Genomic DNA, 17,821 nt, shown 5'->3' with positions numbered 1-17,821 from the left:
CTCTGGACGATGCACATATGATGGACTGCCCTTCGTTTTTCAAGGATCCTTTAGTTTCATATTCGTCCATTTCGTGCTCTTGTCTTTCTCATTCTCAACCCGCGTGTTTTGGTACCAAAGATTCTACTAGTGAAGGGCGAGGAGATGTTGAGGGACAACGAGGGCAACTGGAAAGTGCCCAAATAAGGAAGTTTTTAACCCGATTTTTACCTGTTCTTGAGATGGACGAGGGGGTGGCAGGGATAAAAATATACCGAACTGATGGTGAGTCACATGGTCCTTCTTTTCCCCTCACCTTTATGAAGGAGTATCGTTGACGTTCAACCATGTAGAGATACCCGGGAGAATGTAAATGGTTGGATGGGTTAGAGTAGAGTATCACTCAAGTTGTGCTCTGTTCATCTATCCAGATATTATCTTTCTCTAGGGTCCTGCAGATCCCCGCGAAAATCTCATGGCACTATATGGCCACCTTAACTCATTCAGACCTCTGCTTTTTCGCGCCTTTGCTACCCATGTTGCTTCGTCGTACACCATCTGACTCGGAACTTCGATCCCTTACCGGAGTTTCTCATGACTTTCAACCTTCCCATCTAGGCGACGATAATCACGGCCAAGAAAATTACCGCTGTCTGATCGAACTCGTTTGAGCGCTGAATCTGCAATTCGGCGGTTAAAGAGACGCCAAAACATATCCTTCATGTGCTCATAAACTTTAGCTACCATCAGGTTGAGAAGTGAAATGAGCAGAAGGCTTCTGGATATAAATAAAAGTGGCTTTGGAGAGGATATCTAGCTCAAAAAGGTTTGTTATGAGCTTTTTGGTAGACGCTCAACATTCCAGTGGAAGCAGGACTGGCGATGTTTACGGGTTTCGTTGTTTACGGGTTTCATCGATTGCTTGGAACAGATAAATCTAGTCGACTCTGCTCTATATAAGTCCGGTTTCAGTACTGATCATCCCCAAGTCAAGTGCCCCGGATTAGCATTCTTCGCATTGATTACCCACTGCTATACTATGTCTCAATCTACAGGACAAGATCAATTCGGTGAATCCAAACTTGTAGGCGTCTTATCATTATGCGAGGAGGATAGTTGCTCACGAGCGTTTGCTGCGACAGAAAGCGTGCGATCCTCAATACAAGATCGTCTGTGAAGGATTCTTTGCCAAGAATCGCAAAAGTCAGACAGGCCAATGCACTGATATATTCTTCAGTTTCGGGGAAGAGCCTCCTATCGACAGAGTAAGTCTTGCTGTGTATACAGTGCGTCAAAATACTTGACGTCGTTTCAGTGGAAGCTCAAATGCTTCAGTGATTCTCCTTGCTATGGTATTCGCAATGAAGGTTCTGGGAACTGGGCAACCGCTAAGGGAGGTAGAGTTGTAAGATTTTTTGGCTACTTATTGAAAATGCATATCTTGATGTGCTTTCTTAGCTTGGATGTCCTGACTTTGATGAAAAAGATAGCAAATGGCGTATTGAGTTCGTCAGTGGAGATAAATGTAAGGCAAGTCAAGACCTAACCTTATACGATTTATTACTAGGTGCTAAACGAGAATCTATGTTGTAGGTCTTACAATGCAAAGGAGAACTCGCCTGGACCAAGGGAGTTGATAATCTCGTATGTTTGCATCCTCGGGCTAAATATAATTGATTTCACATTTAATAATCTGAATTTCAATATTCTAGCTTTACCTTACCAAATTTCTTGGTAATTCTAACCAGCTCTTCGAAATCGCGTTCATCGGAAGAGACCTCGATAGCAAAGCTGGAGGAGAAGTTGTTAACCCTTGATCTGGAAACATGTTTTCGGAATTGTACTGGCGATAGCTATCCTTCCTATATACAATTTTTTATACGATGAAAATTGTTCGGGATTATCTACACTGTGGGCCTGGAAATGTAACAACCATGGTCAATCGTCTTGGTTTCTAGATTCAGAACCCTTGCTCTAACTCGAACAAGCCCACCACAATGCTACATTCTTGACACAACAAATGCCAAAATGAGAAGCTGCTCGGGGGTACGCCGTGACACCCATAATTTTTGGGTGTGCCAGATCCCGTAAATAAAACTTCAGAAAGCAAAGCGCTAGATGTTGCGACAATTTTCTGCATTCTGTATTAGATACAGAGAGGTCCTACACTTAGGCTCTATGACTCAGAAGGACCCGTAGATGGTTCATATGAGTCAGACAGATTTCTACGGACTTAGCAACCAGTGAAGGAAAGTCCCATGAGAGAATGATAATCCTATCGCAATATGCGGTAATCAGGTGCGGTGGAGCTTAACTTCAAGCGCTCAAAGGGTTTAGTGATTACCAGGAGAGGGATTACGGGGAGGTGGGCTTCGTTCACGGTACGAGGAACCGAGGCTCGGTCACCGCCAGGATCATGGACATGAATGAGATAGCGATGAGGCTGGCTGTGCTTTGGTGGACTGTAATTGCGGAATTGTTGTTTGCGACATGAAAACATTACTGCGCCTTTAACTGCACCTTCTACTGGAGCATTATGAAAACCACGCTGAACGCACCATCTCAGATCACAGTCTAGAAAGAGGCCTTTAGAATCTCATGTACCCTCAGTTCCTAGGCTTCGAGCCTGAATATCTGGCGGTGAGTTTTTCTAACACTTTGCGAGTTATAGATGAAGCACGGCCCCGAGCTGGACAGAGCCCACTCGGGGGTCCGATGAGTGATCTAGGACTTCCTAATCGGGGACTGTTGGGCTGAGTCAGGTAATCGGGACAAACAAATGCAAAGAGACGGAGGGCCAAAGGCCGGTTTGTTCATCGTTGCAAACAGCGACGGCGACTCTTTCCGCATCGTCAACCACAATACCCAGCTACTCTGCTTGACGCTCGCACGACACGACTCAGCACGACGCTCACAGCCTAATCGGACTATTGCGCCACGATGCGAGAGTCCAACTTTGCCTTTCCTGCCCAGAATAAGGCGTGTGTCTGCATCACCTCGCAGCTGTACGACCGCCGCGGTGAGTAGCGATGAATCAGCTTTGGGGACTGTACTGAACAGCGAGCAGCTCTGGACACAACGGCGCCTCTGCCCCTTTTCAATTCACTGACACACCTCACCTACCTCACTTCGACTTCCCCTCGCATCCGCGAGATCATGACCATGGACGGCGGCCTTGAGCGCCTTGTCAAGATTCTCCAGGACTTTTGTTTCTCTCCCCCACCCCCGGAAAACCCGTCTCTCATCTATGGCCTCCTACCCACCAGCTCTAGAGCTCCCAAGCCACAGCCTACCCTTAACCCAGCCTTCTTTGATAAACATGCCGCTTACCGTTTCAGTCTCGCCTTCCAGTGCGTCGTCAATATTGGAGTCCGCGGCTCCGAACAGATCAGGAGGAGAGTCGTCCAGGCGGGCACTCTCGATGTCGTGGGTTGCATCCTCGAGGCTTGGCTGGCCAGCAAAGGTCTCGCCGTCGGTCCCGGTCTTAGCGTCACTGGCGCCCCGAGGGAGACCAGGGAACAACGCCATGCCAGGCGTTTGGCCGCAATTGAGCACCGACAGAGGGAAGACGCCTTGGCTCTCCATCGGGCATTACAAAGAACCCAAAGGGAACAAATGCAATCGACACAAACTCACCCGGTCCACTCTCAGCCCGCCTATCCATCGCATGCCCAGCCATCACTGCAGCAAGCTCAACCACAGTCACCACGACATCAGCAACCGCATCAACAATCTAGTCGCCTTTTTGATACCCACTTCGCACCAAACAGCAATTCCCAGCGTGTCGGCGGAGAGACGACCGTAACGGAAGAGGCAAGTATATCACCGACTCTTATGGCAGTTGCTAATCATGAAGCGTTTTGATCCTAGGATGAACCGATGGACCTGTCGCCACGTCCTGACGGAAATTTTACTATTACTCCTGCAAATGCTAACTCATCCCGACCTTCTACCTCTACATCCGCCTCTAACAGCGATACAGATCTGTCAACCAATGTTTCGACGGCTCCGACGCCTCTTGGTAGTGGAACTCCAACTGGCGCTGTCGTAATTCCCAATCGCGATCGCAGTGCCACGGTAATAGCTCGCCCTGTATGGGACAATGTTCCTCCGCCCACTGCCACAGCTACAGTTAACACCACGAACTACGTGGCAGCGACTCCTATCGCGCCTCGGCGTAATTCAAACTTTAGTAATTCTACGATCATAGTGAACGGTCACGGACAACCTCATACTCCCCATCCCGGAACACCTTCACCCTCTGCTTCCACTGGTACCTCGCGTCCCGACACCGAAACGGAGGACGATGGTGATGGTGAGGTAGAAAACGAAGACGTCGACATGGAAGATACCACTCAATCTACGCAGTCATCTGTCTCCGCAACTTCGATTGGTAGCACCTCCAATGCTGCCTCTACTAATGTTTCAGCATCCCCTTCACCAGAGCGACAGCCCACAGCTCCGCCACCACATCGAACGAGGCTCTCTCTTAGTCGAAGGGCAGTCGGAATCGTATCAGAAAATGCTGCCCAAGCACAGACAATACCCGGGATAGAAAGTGGTCATCATATCATTATCAATGATGAACTTGGAGACTTGGGTGTCGGCGTTGGTGTAAATGTAGGAGTAGATGATGGGATTGTGAGCCTTGACCAACAAGCGACGGAGGATTTTGCAATGGGAGCACCACCCGGGGCACCTGGTGCTATTGACGGTACCCCGAGATTTACCGTTGGCGTTGTTGGACGACATGGTCATGGTCATCATGGCGGGCATCGTGATCCTCCGCCCGACGTCACACCGCGCGCCACGATCACAGGACTACCGCAAGAAAACTCTAGTCCTCCGGCATCGAGGATGGCTTCGATGAGAGGACGCTCAGGCACTGCGCCTGAACCGTACACAGAACCGTTGTTGTCTCTGCCTGGACCTTCAAATGGTGGTGCCCTCGGTCTCAATCATAGAACGAGCACGGGAACTGGCGCGGTTGTTATACCATCTCCTTCTGGACAAAGTCCGGCAGATAGCGCTGGTGGCGCTGATCCATCTCCAACTGCTCTCCCTACATCAACTGGTACCGCGAACTCTAGTCATTATACCACTGCGACTAATGCAAATCTCATATCGAGTCCAGGTGCGATTACGGCTACCAACACTGTTTCCAGTACGGCTAGTACGAGTAGCGCGACAACTGCCCCAAATACTCCGACTTCGTATCCTGGGCCTTATCGCGACGAAGACGTTCTTCTTGGCCTTCAACTTCTAGCATACCTGAGCAAATACCCCCATGTCCGTCAGGCGTTTTATAAACCTCGTCAATCATTTCATCCTGCTACTCTCGCGCATCAGCAGCAGCAGCAGCAGCAACATCACTATGGCAATGGAATGATAGTCGGTAGTGCGAATGCCAAAGGCAAAGCTCCGATGATTTCACCACCGACACAAAAAGATGGAAGTTATTTCAAAACCTTCAACGGGAGTTCGGTCATGGCTCACAATACGCTTCCTCCGGCCGGAGTTGGTAATGCTGGGCGTTCCGGAAAAGAACGGGCACTGTCTGGTGCTCCCTCAAACTCTGCGACTAACTCGACTTCGACTTCGGTGTCTCCCAACTCAGCTGTACCTGGCGGTGCCGGTGGAGGAAATGGACGGGATAGGTTGACGAATGTGTTCAGTCTTGTGGAACGATTCACGTTCAAACCTAGTTCGAGTGAGCTGGCGGCAAATGGAGGTTCTGTACCTAGGTTGCCGCCAGAGATACAGTATTGGGCTGGTGTTGTGATGAGGAATGCGTGTCGGAAGGATGATAATCAGGGAGGGATAAGGCAATGCGCGAACAGTAAGTCTTTGATTTCTCAGTTTAGACGAAAAATTGAACTGTTGAAAGTGCTTTGTGGACGATGGGAAGCGTACCCACGAGAATTTGCGAAGTGTAGAAGATGCCGAAAAGCCAAGTATTGCGGGAAGGAATGTCAGAGCACAGCATGGAGTGAAGGACATCGGTTTTGGTGCAGTGCGAAAGATGTAGAAGATGAAAACGCTGCGGGGAACCACGGACACGGACATCATGGAAGTAGTCACAGTAATGCTCAAAATCCTCATGGCGGTGCTGAAGGTAATCAGGAGGGGGATGAAGAAGATTCTGGTGGAAGGAGGGAGAGGAGGGAGAGGAGGGAACGTGAGAGAGAAAGAAGAGAAGATGGGGCGGAGACAGCTACGCAAGTACCGCGAGTTTCGAGGCGAATTGCGCATGGCGGTCATAGTGGCGAAGCGCCAGGTTTTATACCACCTCTCCCTTCTAGCCCCGTTGAAGGACGGAGAAGGGCGGAGACGATTACAGGTGCAGGAACCGATGGAAGAGCACCTGCTGCCTCATCCACGTCGCACGATATGGTCCTTGGCTAAAATACCACTGCGACCAATTTTCCCGTCTAGTGTTCGGCTCTTCGTTTTGCTTTCGTAATATCGCTTTGTATCAATCCTACGCACAACGTCCATCTGCACAGCTCATGAGTAGTCACGATCAGTTTCCACTTTTTCCCCCTCATTTTTCACTTTGACGAGTCGTTGCCATGTATTTGCATTTCTACGCAGCTAGTTTCTAATCTCGTCTGTTTCTCGTCTCTTGCTTCCTTATCTTTTGGAAGTCTGTGTACCAATGGTGAGTGCTTAATGCACTTTTGGACGAACTAAATACATCCCACACATTTGTTTTTGAAAGGAACTCTTTCATCTTGTGTCTTCTTGTTCATATATCATATCCGATTGTACATAATCACGGTTTCATCTACACGCACCTGGCATCTCTCTCAAGCTCTTGTCATTGGTACCAAGATGTTATTCAGCCAGAGGAAATGCAATTCAAATGATCAAGTCATGGACAACCTTCTGTTCCGGTGAGATCGGTTTTCCAAACCTTCAGTAATCCGATAATGGTAATAAGAAAAATTTGAACTATGTGATATCCTAATGGTGATGATCTGGATAGCAAGAAGCAACGAGGAGCGAAGCAATAGGGAGGTGCAGATAGGGTATCTGTACTTCACGATCACCCTCGTTATCTAAACATTTAGATCTTCTCGCAAGAACTCGGGCTTAAGTTGTCCCAGCGAAGCCCCTAGAAGTTAATACAGTCTGAGACTGCCCTCCTCTAAGGGCTAGCGTGAAAGGTTACCGGTGAAGCCTGTTTGATTAGTTTCGAATTGATCCCAGTGGCTACCCTGGCGTCTCCAGGGCATCTCTTTGGAAGAGGAAATGACCAGGGAACTAGTACCGTGGGATGACTGACGGTCTTTGGAGTATGATCCGGTTATTTATATGTATATATGTACTACCCACAGAATTGAGTCCTGGTCCTGGTTCTTTTGCTCTCCCACCCCCAGATGCTGTCCAGAATCGCCGTTCGAAACACCTCTCAACTCGCGAGGACCAACTTTAATCATGTTTCGGCACGATGCATGACTGCTAGCGCTGTCTCTCAGTCCGATTATCAACATCTCCGTACCCTTGGCGCCAATCATTTGAACAAGGGCGTGGGGAGGATTACCGATGGCATTATGGTTAAAGGAGAGGGGAGCTATGTGAAGTATGACGATGGAAGGAAATATTTGGATTTTACATGCGGCATTGGAGTGACGAACCTTGGTATATCGCTCAAAATATCAGTTTCAGTCTTACCTTGACGAGTACCTTGTTTAGGACATGCCAACAAGAGAGTTAGCCGTGCTGCAGCTGAACAGTGCATGAAGCTTGTCCATTCTCAAGTGCGTACTGTTCGTTTTTACTTTATTATCAATCAATGACTGGTGTTCTGTTTTCTAGTGCAGTATAGCTATGCACGAGCCGTATCTTCGACTGATTCAAAATATTCTACCCGTCATGCCTCACAAGTCCCTTGATTCGTTTTTCTTTTGGAATTCAGGCTCCGAAGCAGTTGAAGCGTCTCTCAAGATGGCTCGGACTCTCACGGGAAGACAGAATGTTATTTGTATGCAGGGCGCGTATCACGGGCGAACCTACGGCGCGATGGCGGTCACGAAGAGCAAGACGATTTATTCTCAAAATACCCACCCACTCATGGTATATCGAGTCATTTTTCCATTCTTCAACGAGACGTACTAATGTCTTACCTATCTAGCCTGGAGCATTTTCGATTCCTTTCCCTTACTGGCACAACATGAATCTTCCGCCTGACACCCCTGTTTCGAAATTAACCGAGCAATGTCTTTATCAATTGGACCTCCTACTAGCACAACAAACTCACCCCAAGGACACCGCAGCCATAATTGTCGAGCCTGTACTAGGAGAAGGTGGATATGTAGCCGCGCCGAAGGAATTTTTGGAAGGACTGAGACGAGTCTGTGATCAACATGGAATGCTGTTGATCGTGGATGAGGTTCAAAGTGGGTATGGAAGGACAGGAACCATGTTTGCCATTGAGGAAAGTGGTGTCCGACCCGATATGATGATCATCGCCAAAGGACTCGGGAATGGATTCCCGATTAGCGGTGTAATTAGTCGAAGAGAACTGACGGACAAGCTTGCACCCGGGACTGTGGTATGTGTCTCGAAGCATGAAGTTTTTAAATCAATATTGACCTAGGGGTTTGATCCTAGGGGGGAACTTACGCTGGAAATGCCGTTTCTTGCGCCGCCGCCGCCGAAGTTCTCGAGGTATTTAAGGAAGACAAAATTCTCGAAAACGTCGCAGTCCGGTATGCCCATCTATCCCATCTATCCCATCTATTTACTAAATGATTGTTTTGTAGCTCAAAGCAACTCTTCAAACACCTGGAATCACTGCAGCAGGATCCTACACTCGCCCCCTACATCCTTGACATCCGTGGCCGTGGTCTTATGATCGGTATTGAGTTTGCGTCCCGGACCGGTATCGCACCCACATCCACTCAACACGAGGTGGGTATTGTTGCAGATGCCCCTGAGAAGATGGCCAGCAGGGTCGCGAAGAAATGTATTGAGAAGGGGATGCTGATCTTGACAACGAGTGTCTATGAAGTAGTTAGGTTTATCCCACCTCTGAATGTGAAGGAGGATGATATGAAGAAGGGGTGTAAGATTTTCGAGGAGGCTGTCAGGGAAGTAGTTAGGGAAGGGTAGGTCCTTTATATGCTAATTCTCTTGAAGCCTATTCCGTACCAACAACATGACTGCCTGATATACTCTCGTACCAGAATGGTATCTTCAACGATTCCTGCAGCTATATGCGCCAAAGCTCCGACTACCGGACATATCTGATAACGGTGTTTTAATGCTTAGGCTCAGGGGCATCAGGTTTCAGCGCGTCCATATGCAGTAGGTCCTGGGCTCAAGAAACGAGGTGGGAACGCCCGTCTACTTACAGGTCACCCGAAATTTGTCATCAACAGATCAATAGCGTAAACAGCCTCTACAAGGATTGTATAAATGAGCCTGTAGATATTTCACTGGCATCTGCTCAGTCTGTTCGTGTTTGTGAAGTTGACTCGGATACTGGAGGCGGGATGGGTAATAAGACCTTGGATCAGTCCATGATGATACTCAGGAGTAGCGCGATGATTATAAGGAAATAAAGGATTCCGTCAAAATCGTTGTCCTCCCCTACCAGCACCCTGTACGCATATAAGTGATATGTCTCAGCACCAAGCCTAAGCCAACGGAATAGATGTAGGAGGAAGGTCGACTTAAGCATAATAAGGTTATATGACCGCCACACTTCTCCACTCTTTCGAGAATCAAGTGCTTTGGATGAAACGCCAACATGGGGCAAGATAAAGAAATTGTGTACTCAGTAATAGCTCATGGTACAACCGGGAACTCTCATTGTGCAAATCCTACTACCGTCTCAAAGTTACAAATTTCGAAGCTACATGATGATTCCTAAGATTTGGGTGAGTTCCAGTTTGGGACTAATTTTACTCTGCGACAAAAGAGAAGTTCTGATAGTCATATCCGTCCGCGGGCGCAAGATAAACCTAATATTGAAGAAGTCAACAAATTATCAAGATATACCGAGAAACAACCTACGGAAAGAGGATAGTCTGGCTCGCGACGTTTCACAGTCCAGACAAGATCCTGGGCTGGTACTTGGATCTAGAAGGAGTAGTCAGTGAGAAAGCTTGTCAAACGTTTTCGGATGCACAAGCTCTATTACCTTGTATATGCCTTCTCCGGCGCTTTCGATATACCACTTGCAGTGGCTCGGATCAAACTCATTGCTGGTAAACTATATGATCAAATGAGGATACGTTAACCACTTGACATCGTCATGGTATTTCAGACTCACGACTTCACCATCTTTGCCATACGCCCAAAATCCGTTACCATTGTTCTTGATGGTATACCCTTCCTCAAAGCGCCCAATTTCCCACTGTGTATATGTTAAACGGTCTTAAAGTGCACCAACAAAGGGTAAGGAAGACATTGCGTACACGTTGATAGATGCTGGCAAAGCTATTGTCAAAGGAGATACCCATAAAGAAAGGGGGCCTGGAGCCACCGGGAGGGAAGCTCTTCGCCCATGGTTTAGAACCTTCCTCGCTGATAATCTTGACCGGCGCATTGATGAGAATATTCTAGAGACAACACTCTATTAGTTTCTGCAATACTTTCGTTTTACCCATATTTCACCTGAGCCATGGAGAGAGATTTATGTGAGCGCGATTTAGCAGTCGACAAGGTTAGACAGGACAAGAGCCTGAGGGCATTTTACTATCGATCGAGCCCTTTTATATGCTTGTATTGGAGTGCGGCCTTCACTTTTCGCGTCGGCAACGCGGCGTGGCGAACGCCACAGACTTACAGCTGGAATGGTGCAGAGAGCGATCAAAACCATGACATCGAAAATGAGGGTGTGTTCTGCCGGATTCCGAGAGCATAGCCTTTATGAAGACCAACGTTGTGAAAATGCCGTAATTGCCAGACTTGTAACTCTACCCCTGACTCATTTTTCTTCCCGTATTAGTTATTAGTTAGGTGAGGAGTGGAGGGGGATATGGGCAACTTGTGTGCATGGAACTCATCAGTGCAGTCGCCGAGAGGTACTGTTTGGTCTAACGTTTAATCCATTGAACGCCGTAGATCATTGCTCATGATGCACGAACAACAACAACAGAGAACATCTCGCTATATTATGATATAATTGCAGCACAGTCGCAGTGGCTGAGTGATTATTTTCTTAAATATCCAGCCTTGTCGGGGTTGAACTATATCAATAAGTTGGGGCTAAGATGTATGGAGTCGAAGAAAAAGGTTGAGCGTTCTGTTAACAGGCTTCCCGATCGCATATTTTGAAATAACAATGCAATGAGCTATAATACTGCGGTTGTAGATTTTAGGTAATAACTTGCGCAGTTGCGTGACTTTCATAGGGATAAAAAATATGATTTGAGCGCGGTCTCACTCGGGCTAACGAGTGACCGGTGACCGTCTCCCCCTAGTGGCTTTGGATATCTTGTAACAGAAAGCTCCCGAGAGGAAAGTACATGAGGCTAGTGGTCGAGCAGGGGGTTATGTTCCTCTAGAGTCCAGTACTAGCCCTCGGTATAGCGGATATCAGGCTGATATTGAAGACAGTGGCATTACGAGAAAGCCCATGTGAATGTTGGCATCGGAGCAGAAGAGCAGCCAGATGGATATTGACTGCGGAACGCCACCACCTTCAAAGTTCAACTTTGTAATATTGCCACCTTCTCGCCACGGCACCCGGTAGAAAAGCGAATAATCCCTACATAATCGACATATGGATTGTTCCCTGGAGTTTTCATTCAACCTGACAGGCAGTAGATAAAGCTCCGAGTCGTCACGTGGCGTGGTTACATCAAGCCTATATATTGGAGCGAGGATTAAGCGAGGACGGTACTGGGGCGGGAAATTTATAATGCTTGGATTACTTGAACACTCCAGCTCGTCCGACCCGGTCATGTGCATCATGGCTTCACCTTTGTGAAAAATGGTTATCACGTAGGCCTATCTAAAGCCACTAAAATAGCGGTGGCGAATGCTTCTCATTGTTCACTAGTGCAAATAGGTTTAGAATACATTGGACCCGAAATTAATGAGATAGCAAGGAAAGACTAGCTATCACGCTAGTCGCTTAGTCGACTATCCATGCACTGTGAGATACTAAGAATTTGATACCACTGACAAGGACTCGAAACAACGACCCTTGTATACTGACACCGGGGTCATAATCACATCTCAATTTTTTAATCTTTTGCATATAGCGCCAACGCAGGGCAACAAATAGACATCTAGTATTCATGCATAGCTGCCATGCTCACCGATGAGATGGCTATGAGGGAGACTAGCGCTCTCTACCGGTATTGTGTTTCGTTCAGGCATATCCAGGCTGTTCAAATGTTCGAAACACCACCTGGGACTCTTCTCGGGCAAGATATATTATCTTCTCAAGTAACAACCATCGAGGCGTATAAGATGCATTCTAAGACGTTGATTCCAGTTCGGAACTAGTCTTCGATCGCTACTACAAAAGAAAAGTTCTGGATATCGCTTCCGTCCGCAGGCCTAAGAACACTCTATATTCGAAATTATTGAGTAGTTGTTATTGCATAGTGGCGGGGAATAATTTACGGCGAATTGACGCTTCGGGTACTTCACAGTCCAAACGAGATCATGGTCGGGTACTTTGATCTGAGAGTGATCAATGAGAAATGCTGTTAAAATGTTTGATACGCAAGTTGTATTACCCTTTTGTATGAGCTGCCTTTAGGACCATCGAAGTGCCACTTGCATTTGTCATCGAAATGATTACTCATAACCTGTATGATCGAATGAGGATGCGCTAACTACTTGACATCGTCATAATTTCAGACTCACAACTTCACGATCTTGCACGTTTGCGGAGGCCCATAGTCCGTTACCCAAATTCTGTATGGTGATCCCATCCTGATATTTTTTAACATCCCACTACGCAAGTATAGATATTATTGAATGCATCCAATTTCACCAAGGAATCATTGCATACACGTTCAAAGACGTAGTAGGGACCGGGTTTGACAAAGGTGATGCCCATAAGGAAAGGGGGCTTGTCGAGCGGCTCGGGTGGGAAGCTCCTTCCCCAAAGTTCAGTAGTACCCGACGGGCCGTTGACAATCCTGACATAATCCCATGGATGGGGAGCAGCATCAACTTTATCCTAGCGGGGACAATCGATTAGCTTCGATACATTCATTTAGTCCGCATATTTCACCTCGTCCATGAAGAAAGATTTGGAGTAAGTGAGATTCAGTAGTCAACGAAGTTATGGCAGGAGCCTGAGGTCGCTTCAAGAACGATCGAGCCCTTTTATGTGCTTGCGTTCGCTTGGAGTGTGGACTCTGCTTTTCGCGTCAGTCATGCGGTGTGGCGCACGCCACATACTTGCAGCCGGAATGTTGCAGAGAACAATCTGAAGTATGACATCGAAAATGAGGGTGTCTTCTGCCGGGTGTCCGAGAGCATGGCCATAAAGTCGAATATTGTAAGATTGATACAAATCGCTTATCACTTTCGAAGCCAAAAATAGGCGCAACTGGCATGTTGGCAGCAAATACAAGTTGCCTTCCCGTGGGCTCGGGTTCCAGGAGATGGACGCGGTGGTGACCTGGGCAGGATATTACCAAAAAGAGTGACTGACCACGTGGGCGTATTCAAGAATGGCGACGGCCAACGAAGGACTCGGATGTACTATAGTACTAGGTCTCACTAACACCTTTCACTCTGCCAACTCGTCATAGCTGGTCGCTGACTCTGCCCAGCTGGGCCCGGGCTGAGTGCTTGGGGTAGACGTTTCCAGGTTAGGAGATGGGTTCTATTCGAGTGCGTCTAGAATCAACGACTCGCAGAGTTCAATCACGAGGTTAAGACTTCCCCACGATCTCAACTTTTCAACGATCTTCTTCGATACCTAACGCTTTTCGTATCGTCTCTGAATACCCTCTTCAGATTGCACCTCAATGGGCAAATATGTATCTGCCCAACGGTACATGCGTAACTCAGTCGACTATCTGAGGACATTGAAACAACCCTTGGAGCTTGGATATCTGGATACTGCCAATACCGGCGCCACGGCCGATCATAAGGTATCATAAGACACCGAATTACTCTCGTTTCCGTTCGGCTGTTTATAATGATATGGTGATAAGGAAGTAGTCACAAGTACCCTTGGTCCCTTGATCAGTGATTAGATATAATCGTTTCTCAAAATTCTACTAATCCTTCATATGTAGTGCCAACACAGAGCAACAGAAAAACATCTCGTATTCATGGATAGCTGCCATGCTCGTCTATGAGATAGTGTTGAAGCAGATTAGCCCTTTATACTGGTATTTTCGTTATATTCAAGTACATCCAGGCTGTTCAAGCGTTCAAAGCACCACCAGGGACTCTTTTCGGGAAAGATATATTAGTATCACCTCAAGTAACAATCACCGAGGTGTGTACGATGCATTCTGAGGTTGGTTAAAGTTCGAGACTAGTCGTCCAAGACTCCCATAAAGTGGAAGATCTGATTGGGGTTTCCCTCCTCCACAGGCGCAAGATGAAGCTGATTTCGAAGTTATTGAGTAATCATTATCACAGCGCAGGGAATGACCCACAGAGGGATACCGTTGGTCCGGGTCGTCGCGACGCTTCATAGTCCAGATGAGATCCTGGTTTGGTACTTTGATCTGAGGGTGATTAGTGAGAAATGCTGTTAAAACGTTCATAGTATGCAAGCTGCATTACGTGGTGCATTGAATCATCGGGTTTGATACGTTCCAAGTGCCATTTGCAGTGGCCCGCATCAAACTCATCACTGGTAAACTGTATGGTCGAATGAGGATAGATTAACCATTCGACATTGTCATGATTTTTCAGACTTACAACTTCACCATCTTTTGCGTAGGCCCAAAGTCCGTTACCCACATTCTGGAAGGTGAACCCATCCTCGAAACGTCTATATTTCCACTGTACAAGTGTTAGACAACCTTCAAATTTTACTAAGAAGTCATTGCGTACACTGTCAAAGACGCCGTTAGGGTTATTTTCAAAGTAAATGGTCATAAAGAAAGGGGGTTTATCATGCTCCTTGGGGAGGAAGCTCCATGCCCAGACATCATGATCTTTCGGGCCGGTGACAATCTTAACCAGTAAATCCCTGGTATGAATACTCTAGCGGGGAGGTTAGCTTCCATACATTCATTTCATCTGCATATTTCACCTCATCCATGATGAAAGATTTGGAGTAAGCGAGATTCAGTAGTCAACGAGGTTATGGTAGGAGCCTGAGGTCGCTTCAAGAGCGATCGAGTCCTTTTATTTGTTTGCGTTGGAGTACGGCCTCTGCTTTTTGCGTCAGTCATGCGGTGTGGCGCACGCCACATACTTACAGCCGGAATGGTGTAGAGAAAAACAATCCAAAGTATGACATCGAAAATGAGGGTGTCTTCTGCCGGATGTCCGAGAGCATGGCCATAAAGTCGAACGTCGTGAAATTGATGTGGCAGCACCTCCAAAGTTGAAGATACGGGTGACTGATACGAGTTGCCTTACGACCAGCAAATACGAGTTGCCTTTTCAGGTTCCCGCGAGGCAGGATATTACCGAAAACAGTGCCTGGGGGGCACGATGGACGCGGACTCCAAGACTAGTACTGACCACGTGGGCGATGCGAGATGAAGCAGACCAATGAGGATTTAACGTGCCAGGATCATGATGATCATGTAAATGTATGAAACTACATCGGCGTCAAGGCAAGCCATGCAGAATAAATGTATGTCCAGACTCATCCCCGGCTGGGGCCCCGCAGCAATGATGTACTTTCGTTGAAGCTCGAAAATTGATTAGATAGCATGGGGAGACCAGCCAGTGCTACTACATGAACCAAATGGTAATTAAACTATACAGCGTAAGTTAAATCCCATAATATATGAAATAAACAGTCACTAGACGACGCTTAATCATCGAAGTGAAGCTGGGTTAGATGGTGATGTGTGAATGTCGTATGATCATTTTCAGGCAAGGGTGATAAAAGATCCCATTCAATTTTGATACTATCCTCATCCACGGAATCCTTGTCCAAAAGCAGGAATGGGTTAACGTCGGGAACGCATCGGTCATTCTCCATGGCTGAGGCACATTCACGAACACATTGAGAAGGATGCTTGGCCAACATATCGTGTTCGCATGCGTCGCTTCGTAGAGGATACAGGTCGAAACGAGACAGATCTCGTGTCGCAGGGACGTAGAGGATGGATTGCAGGAACTGCGTGAGATCATTTCCACGATCGAAATGGAAAACTTCTAATACGCGTAGGGAGCAGGCAGATCGTCGGAGACAACCCTCCACAGGTCTCCCAATCGTCTCGTCAATGTCAAGGGGGTCGGAAGAACATTCGTTGGTAAGACGTAGCGTCCGTAGGGAGGGGAGAGAAATGTGATCGAAAAGAGGGGTTGAATGACTGACGACATTGAGGAAAAGAGATTCGAGGTCGCTATGAGATACTATAGAAGACGAGTTCAATCGTCCGGAGAGGGAGGCGGTATACCGTGTGTCCAGGGAACGAAGATTAGGACAAGCTCGAAGAAGGAAAATGATGTCTGCATCTGAGAGTTCGTTGAGGGTCCGGATGTGCCGCAGTTGCGCCCAGGGAGTATGAGACGGAAGACCGTTTTGGAAGCACCGATACCAGTTTACTTGACGAAGGGAAGGGCTACGGTGAACTTTCGCCCAAAGCGTGTCTAAAGTTTCCTGGTTCCAATACCGAGCGCTTAGGGCGGCTGTTTCCAGATTAGGACATGAGTCCCACTCGAGCTCATCCAAAATCGACGACTCGCGGAGTTCAATCACGAGGTCAATACTTCTCCACGACCTCGACTTTTCGACAAATATCTTCAAAATCGCTTCCGTGCCTTCCGAGCACCCTCGATTGCTGCTATCCAACCAGTCCCGCAGACATAAGTCCAAAGAACACGTCCCAGCCCGGTCCAACCACGTTCGTATAAGCTCCACATGGTCAGGCATTGGACACTCGATATAGATGGAAGACCACAACAGTGGCATGCTGAGCGCAACTCTTCTCCAGTAGGAACATATTTGACCGAGAATCATCGGGCTGTCGCCTCTGACACTACTGAGAACGTTACTATCCTCCCAGCATGCTGTACTTGAGGGTAGAGAGATGTAGGCGGTAAATATTTCACCCAGGATTTCAGGTGGTAGATTGATCATCGAACATTGAGGAAAAGAGAAAACTACTCTGCTAAGTTAGTTCATCTGAACGTGATGCGTGAAGGTGTTACACACTAACCAGAGGTTTCCCTTGAATAGTTATGAATAGGAGATAAGGCTGACATCGCAAGAGTTTAGGGCCGATGAGAGGTTGAACGTTGAACGACGAGAGCGAAGAGTAGAGGATAGCACTACGACACAGTGAGCTGTGAGATGGCGATCAACGCTACCGGGGTGAACTCACACATCCTAGGCAACATGGAATATATACAGCTGGTGGATATCAAGCCCTGTAGAGACTACAAAGGAGTGCTTGTTTTCGTCATGAAAGGATAGGCCGCAAAAGGAACATATCACTCTATTTGCGTATATTTGCCTGTAAAGTAGTGCCTCGTTATGGTTAAGTCCGTTGATGGCTTATATATCTTTCTTGGACAAAGTCTGATTTGTACTTTGTTACAAGGTCGTCGTCTCACTACTCTTCATGCTGGTACCCTGACCCACCTCAACTTCAAGGTGTTTTTCCATAGTTGAGTGGGCCCGCGAAATTGTTTAATTGTAGTTAATTACCAACCTTTCTCCAAAGAGTGCAGGAAAACATTTCTGTAGCGCGACGTCAATAGCTTAGCCCTG

General features: G+C 47.3%; 7 protein-coding genes across 7 annotated transcripts; 4 read left to right on the top strand and 3 right to left on the bottom strand.

The window, feature by feature from the left end:
- Positions 1-986: 986 nt before the first annotated feature.
- On the top strand, positions 987-1,796 carry AGABI2DRAFT_177032 (hypothetical protein; the record flags this gene model as incomplete). Its single annotated transcript, XM_006458805.1, has 6 exons — positions 987-1,063; positions 1,122-1,244; positions 1,295-1,384; positions 1,438-1,488; positions 1,573-1,623; positions 1,692-1,796. The coding sequence occupies exons 1-6, from the start codon at positions 1,019-1,021 to the stop codon at positions 1,794-1,796; spliced, it is 465 nt and encodes a 154-aa protein (XP_006458868.1). The 5' UTR covers positions 987-1,018.
- A 1,646-nt stretch (positions 1,797-3,442) lies between these two features.
- AGABI2DRAFT_191012 (hypothetical protein) lies at positions 3,443-4,354 on the top strand (the record flags this gene model as incomplete). Its single annotated transcript, XM_006458804.1, has 2 exons — positions 3,443-3,792; positions 3,850-4,354. Coding segments are annotated over exons 1-2 (702 nt in total), but the record flags the coding sequence as incomplete, so codon positions are not given.
- On the top strand, positions 4,349-6,790 carry AGABI2DRAFT_191011 (hypothetical protein). Its single transcript, XM_006458803.1, has 2 exons — positions 4,349-5,818; positions 5,867-6,790. The coding sequence occupies exons 1-2, from the start codon at positions 4,657-4,659 to the stop codon at positions 6,382-6,384; spliced, it is 1,680 nt and encodes a 559-aa protein (XP_006458866.1). The 5' UTR covers positions 4,349-4,656; the 3' UTR covers positions 6,385-6,790.
- A 552-nt stretch (positions 6,791-7,342) lies between these two features.
- On the top strand, positions 7,343-9,347 carry AGABI2DRAFT_191010 (hypothetical protein). Its single transcript, XM_006458802.1, has 7 exons — positions 7,343-7,623; positions 7,678-7,742; positions 7,801-8,058; positions 8,117-8,536; positions 8,596-8,693; positions 8,748-9,224; positions 9,270-9,347. The coding sequence occupies exons 1-6, from the start codon at positions 7,362-7,364 to the stop codon at positions 9,094-9,096; spliced, it is 1,452 nt and encodes a 483-aa protein (XP_006458865.1). The 5' UTR covers positions 7,343-7,361; the 3' UTR covers positions 9,097-9,224; positions 9,270-9,347.
- Positions 9,348-9,754: 407 nt separating this feature from the next.
- Positions 9,755-10,657, bottom strand: AGABI2DRAFT_134468 (hypothetical protein). The gene is made up of 6 exons (XM_006458801.1): positions 10,606-10,657; positions 10,407-10,550; positions 10,262-10,345; positions 10,130-10,201; positions 10,003-10,068; positions 9,755-9,950 (listed from the first exon to the last, which is right to left on the bottom strand). The coding sequence occupies exons 1-6, from the start codon at positions 10,612-10,614 to the stop codon at positions 9,891-9,893; spliced, it is 435 nt and encodes a 144-aa protein (XP_006458864.1). The 5' UTR covers positions 10,615-10,657; the 3' UTR covers positions 9,755-9,890.
- A 1,673-nt stretch (positions 10,658-12,330) lies between these two features.
- On the bottom strand, positions 12,331-15,490 carry AGABI2DRAFT_191008 (hypothetical protein). The gene is made up of 7 exons (XM_006458800.1): positions 15,348-15,490; positions 15,179-15,300; positions 12,962-13,132; positions 12,814-12,903; positions 12,684-12,755; positions 12,568-12,627; positions 12,331-12,512 (listed from the first exon to the last, which is right to left on the bottom strand). Exons 2-7 carry the CDS (start codon positions 15,185-15,187, stop codon positions 12,444-12,446), a joined length of 471 nt encoding a protein of 156 aa, XP_006458863.1. The 5' UTR covers positions 15,188-15,300; positions 15,348-15,490; the 3' UTR covers positions 12,331-12,443.
- Positions 15,491-15,775: 285 nt separating this feature from the next.
- AGABI2DRAFT_191005 (hypothetical protein) lies at positions 15,776-17,498 on the bottom strand. Its single transcript, XM_006458799.1, has 3 exons — positions 17,433-17,498; positions 17,268-17,379; positions 15,776-17,211 (listed from the first exon to the last, which is right to left on the bottom strand). Exons 2-3 carry the CDS (start codon positions 17,311-17,313, stop codon positions 15,914-15,916), a joined length of 1,344 nt encoding a protein of 447 aa, XP_006458862.1. The 5' UTR covers positions 17,314-17,379; positions 17,433-17,498; the 3' UTR covers positions 15,776-15,913.
- Between the last annotated feature and the right edge of the window lie 323 nt (positions 17,499-17,821).

Source organism: Agaricus bisporus, assembly GCF_000300575.1.
Source record: "Agaricus bisporus var. bisporus H97 unplaced genomic scaffold AGABI2scaffold_3, whole genome shotgun sequence".
Classification (NCBI taxonomy): domain Eukaryota; kingdom Fungi; phylum Basidiomycota; class Agaricomycetes; order Agaricales; family Agaricaceae; genus Agaricus; species Agaricus bisporus.
The sequence above is the reverse complement of the archived record's forward strand: the minus strand, read 5'-3'. Positions and strand labels throughout refer to the sequence as shown.

Bases quoted from the DNA above. Each gene is read 5' to 3' on its own strand.
- AGABI2DRAFT_191010 (XM_006458802.1), top strand. From the start codon at position 7,362: ATGCTGTCCAGAATCGCCGTTCGAAACACCTCTCAACTCGCGAGGACC. The intron at 7,624-7,677 runs GTATATCGCTCA...TACCTTGTTTAG, and splicing joins CATTGGAGTGACGAACCTTG to GACATGCCAACAAGAGAGTT. The intron at 8,059-8,116 runs GTATATCGAGTC...TTACCTATCTAG, and splicing joins AAAATACCCACCCACTCATG to CCTGGAGCATTTTCGATTCC.
- AGABI2DRAFT_134468 (XM_006458801.1), bottom strand. The intron at 10,346-10,406 runs GTACGCAATGTC...ACATATACACAG, and splicing joins TTGCCAGCATCTATCAACGT to TGGGAAATTGGGCGCTTTGA. The intron at 10,069-10,129 runs GTAATAGAGCTT...TACTCCTTCTAG, and splicing joins CCGGAGAAGGCATATACAAG to ATCCAAGTACCAGCCCAGGA.
- AGABI2DRAFT_191008 (XM_006458800.1), bottom strand. The intron at 12,756-12,813 runs GTGAGTCTGAAA...TCGATCATACAG, and splicing joins ACGTGCAAGATCGTGAAGTT to GTTATGAGTAATCATTTCGA. The intron at 12,628-12,683 runs GTAATACAACTT...GATCACTCTCAG, and splicing joins AAGGCAGCTCATACAAAAGG to ATCAAAGTACCCGACCATGA.
- AGABI2DRAFT_191011 (XM_006458803.1), top strand. From the start codon at position 4,657: ATGGGAGCACCACCCGGGGCACCTGGTGCTATTGACGGTACCCCGAGA. The intron at 5,819-5,866 runs GTAAGTCTTTGA...AACTGTTGAAAG, and splicing joins GATAAGGCAATGCGCGAACA to TGCTTTGTGGACGATGGGAA.
- AGABI2DRAFT_191005 (XM_006458799.1), bottom strand. From the start codon at position 17,313: ATGTCAGCCTTATCTCCTATTCATAACTATTCAAGGGAAACCTCTG. The intron at 17,212-17,267 runs GTTAGTGTGTAA...TTAGCAGAGTAG, and splicing joins CTATTCAAGGGAAACCTCTG to TTTTCTCTTTTCCTCAATGT.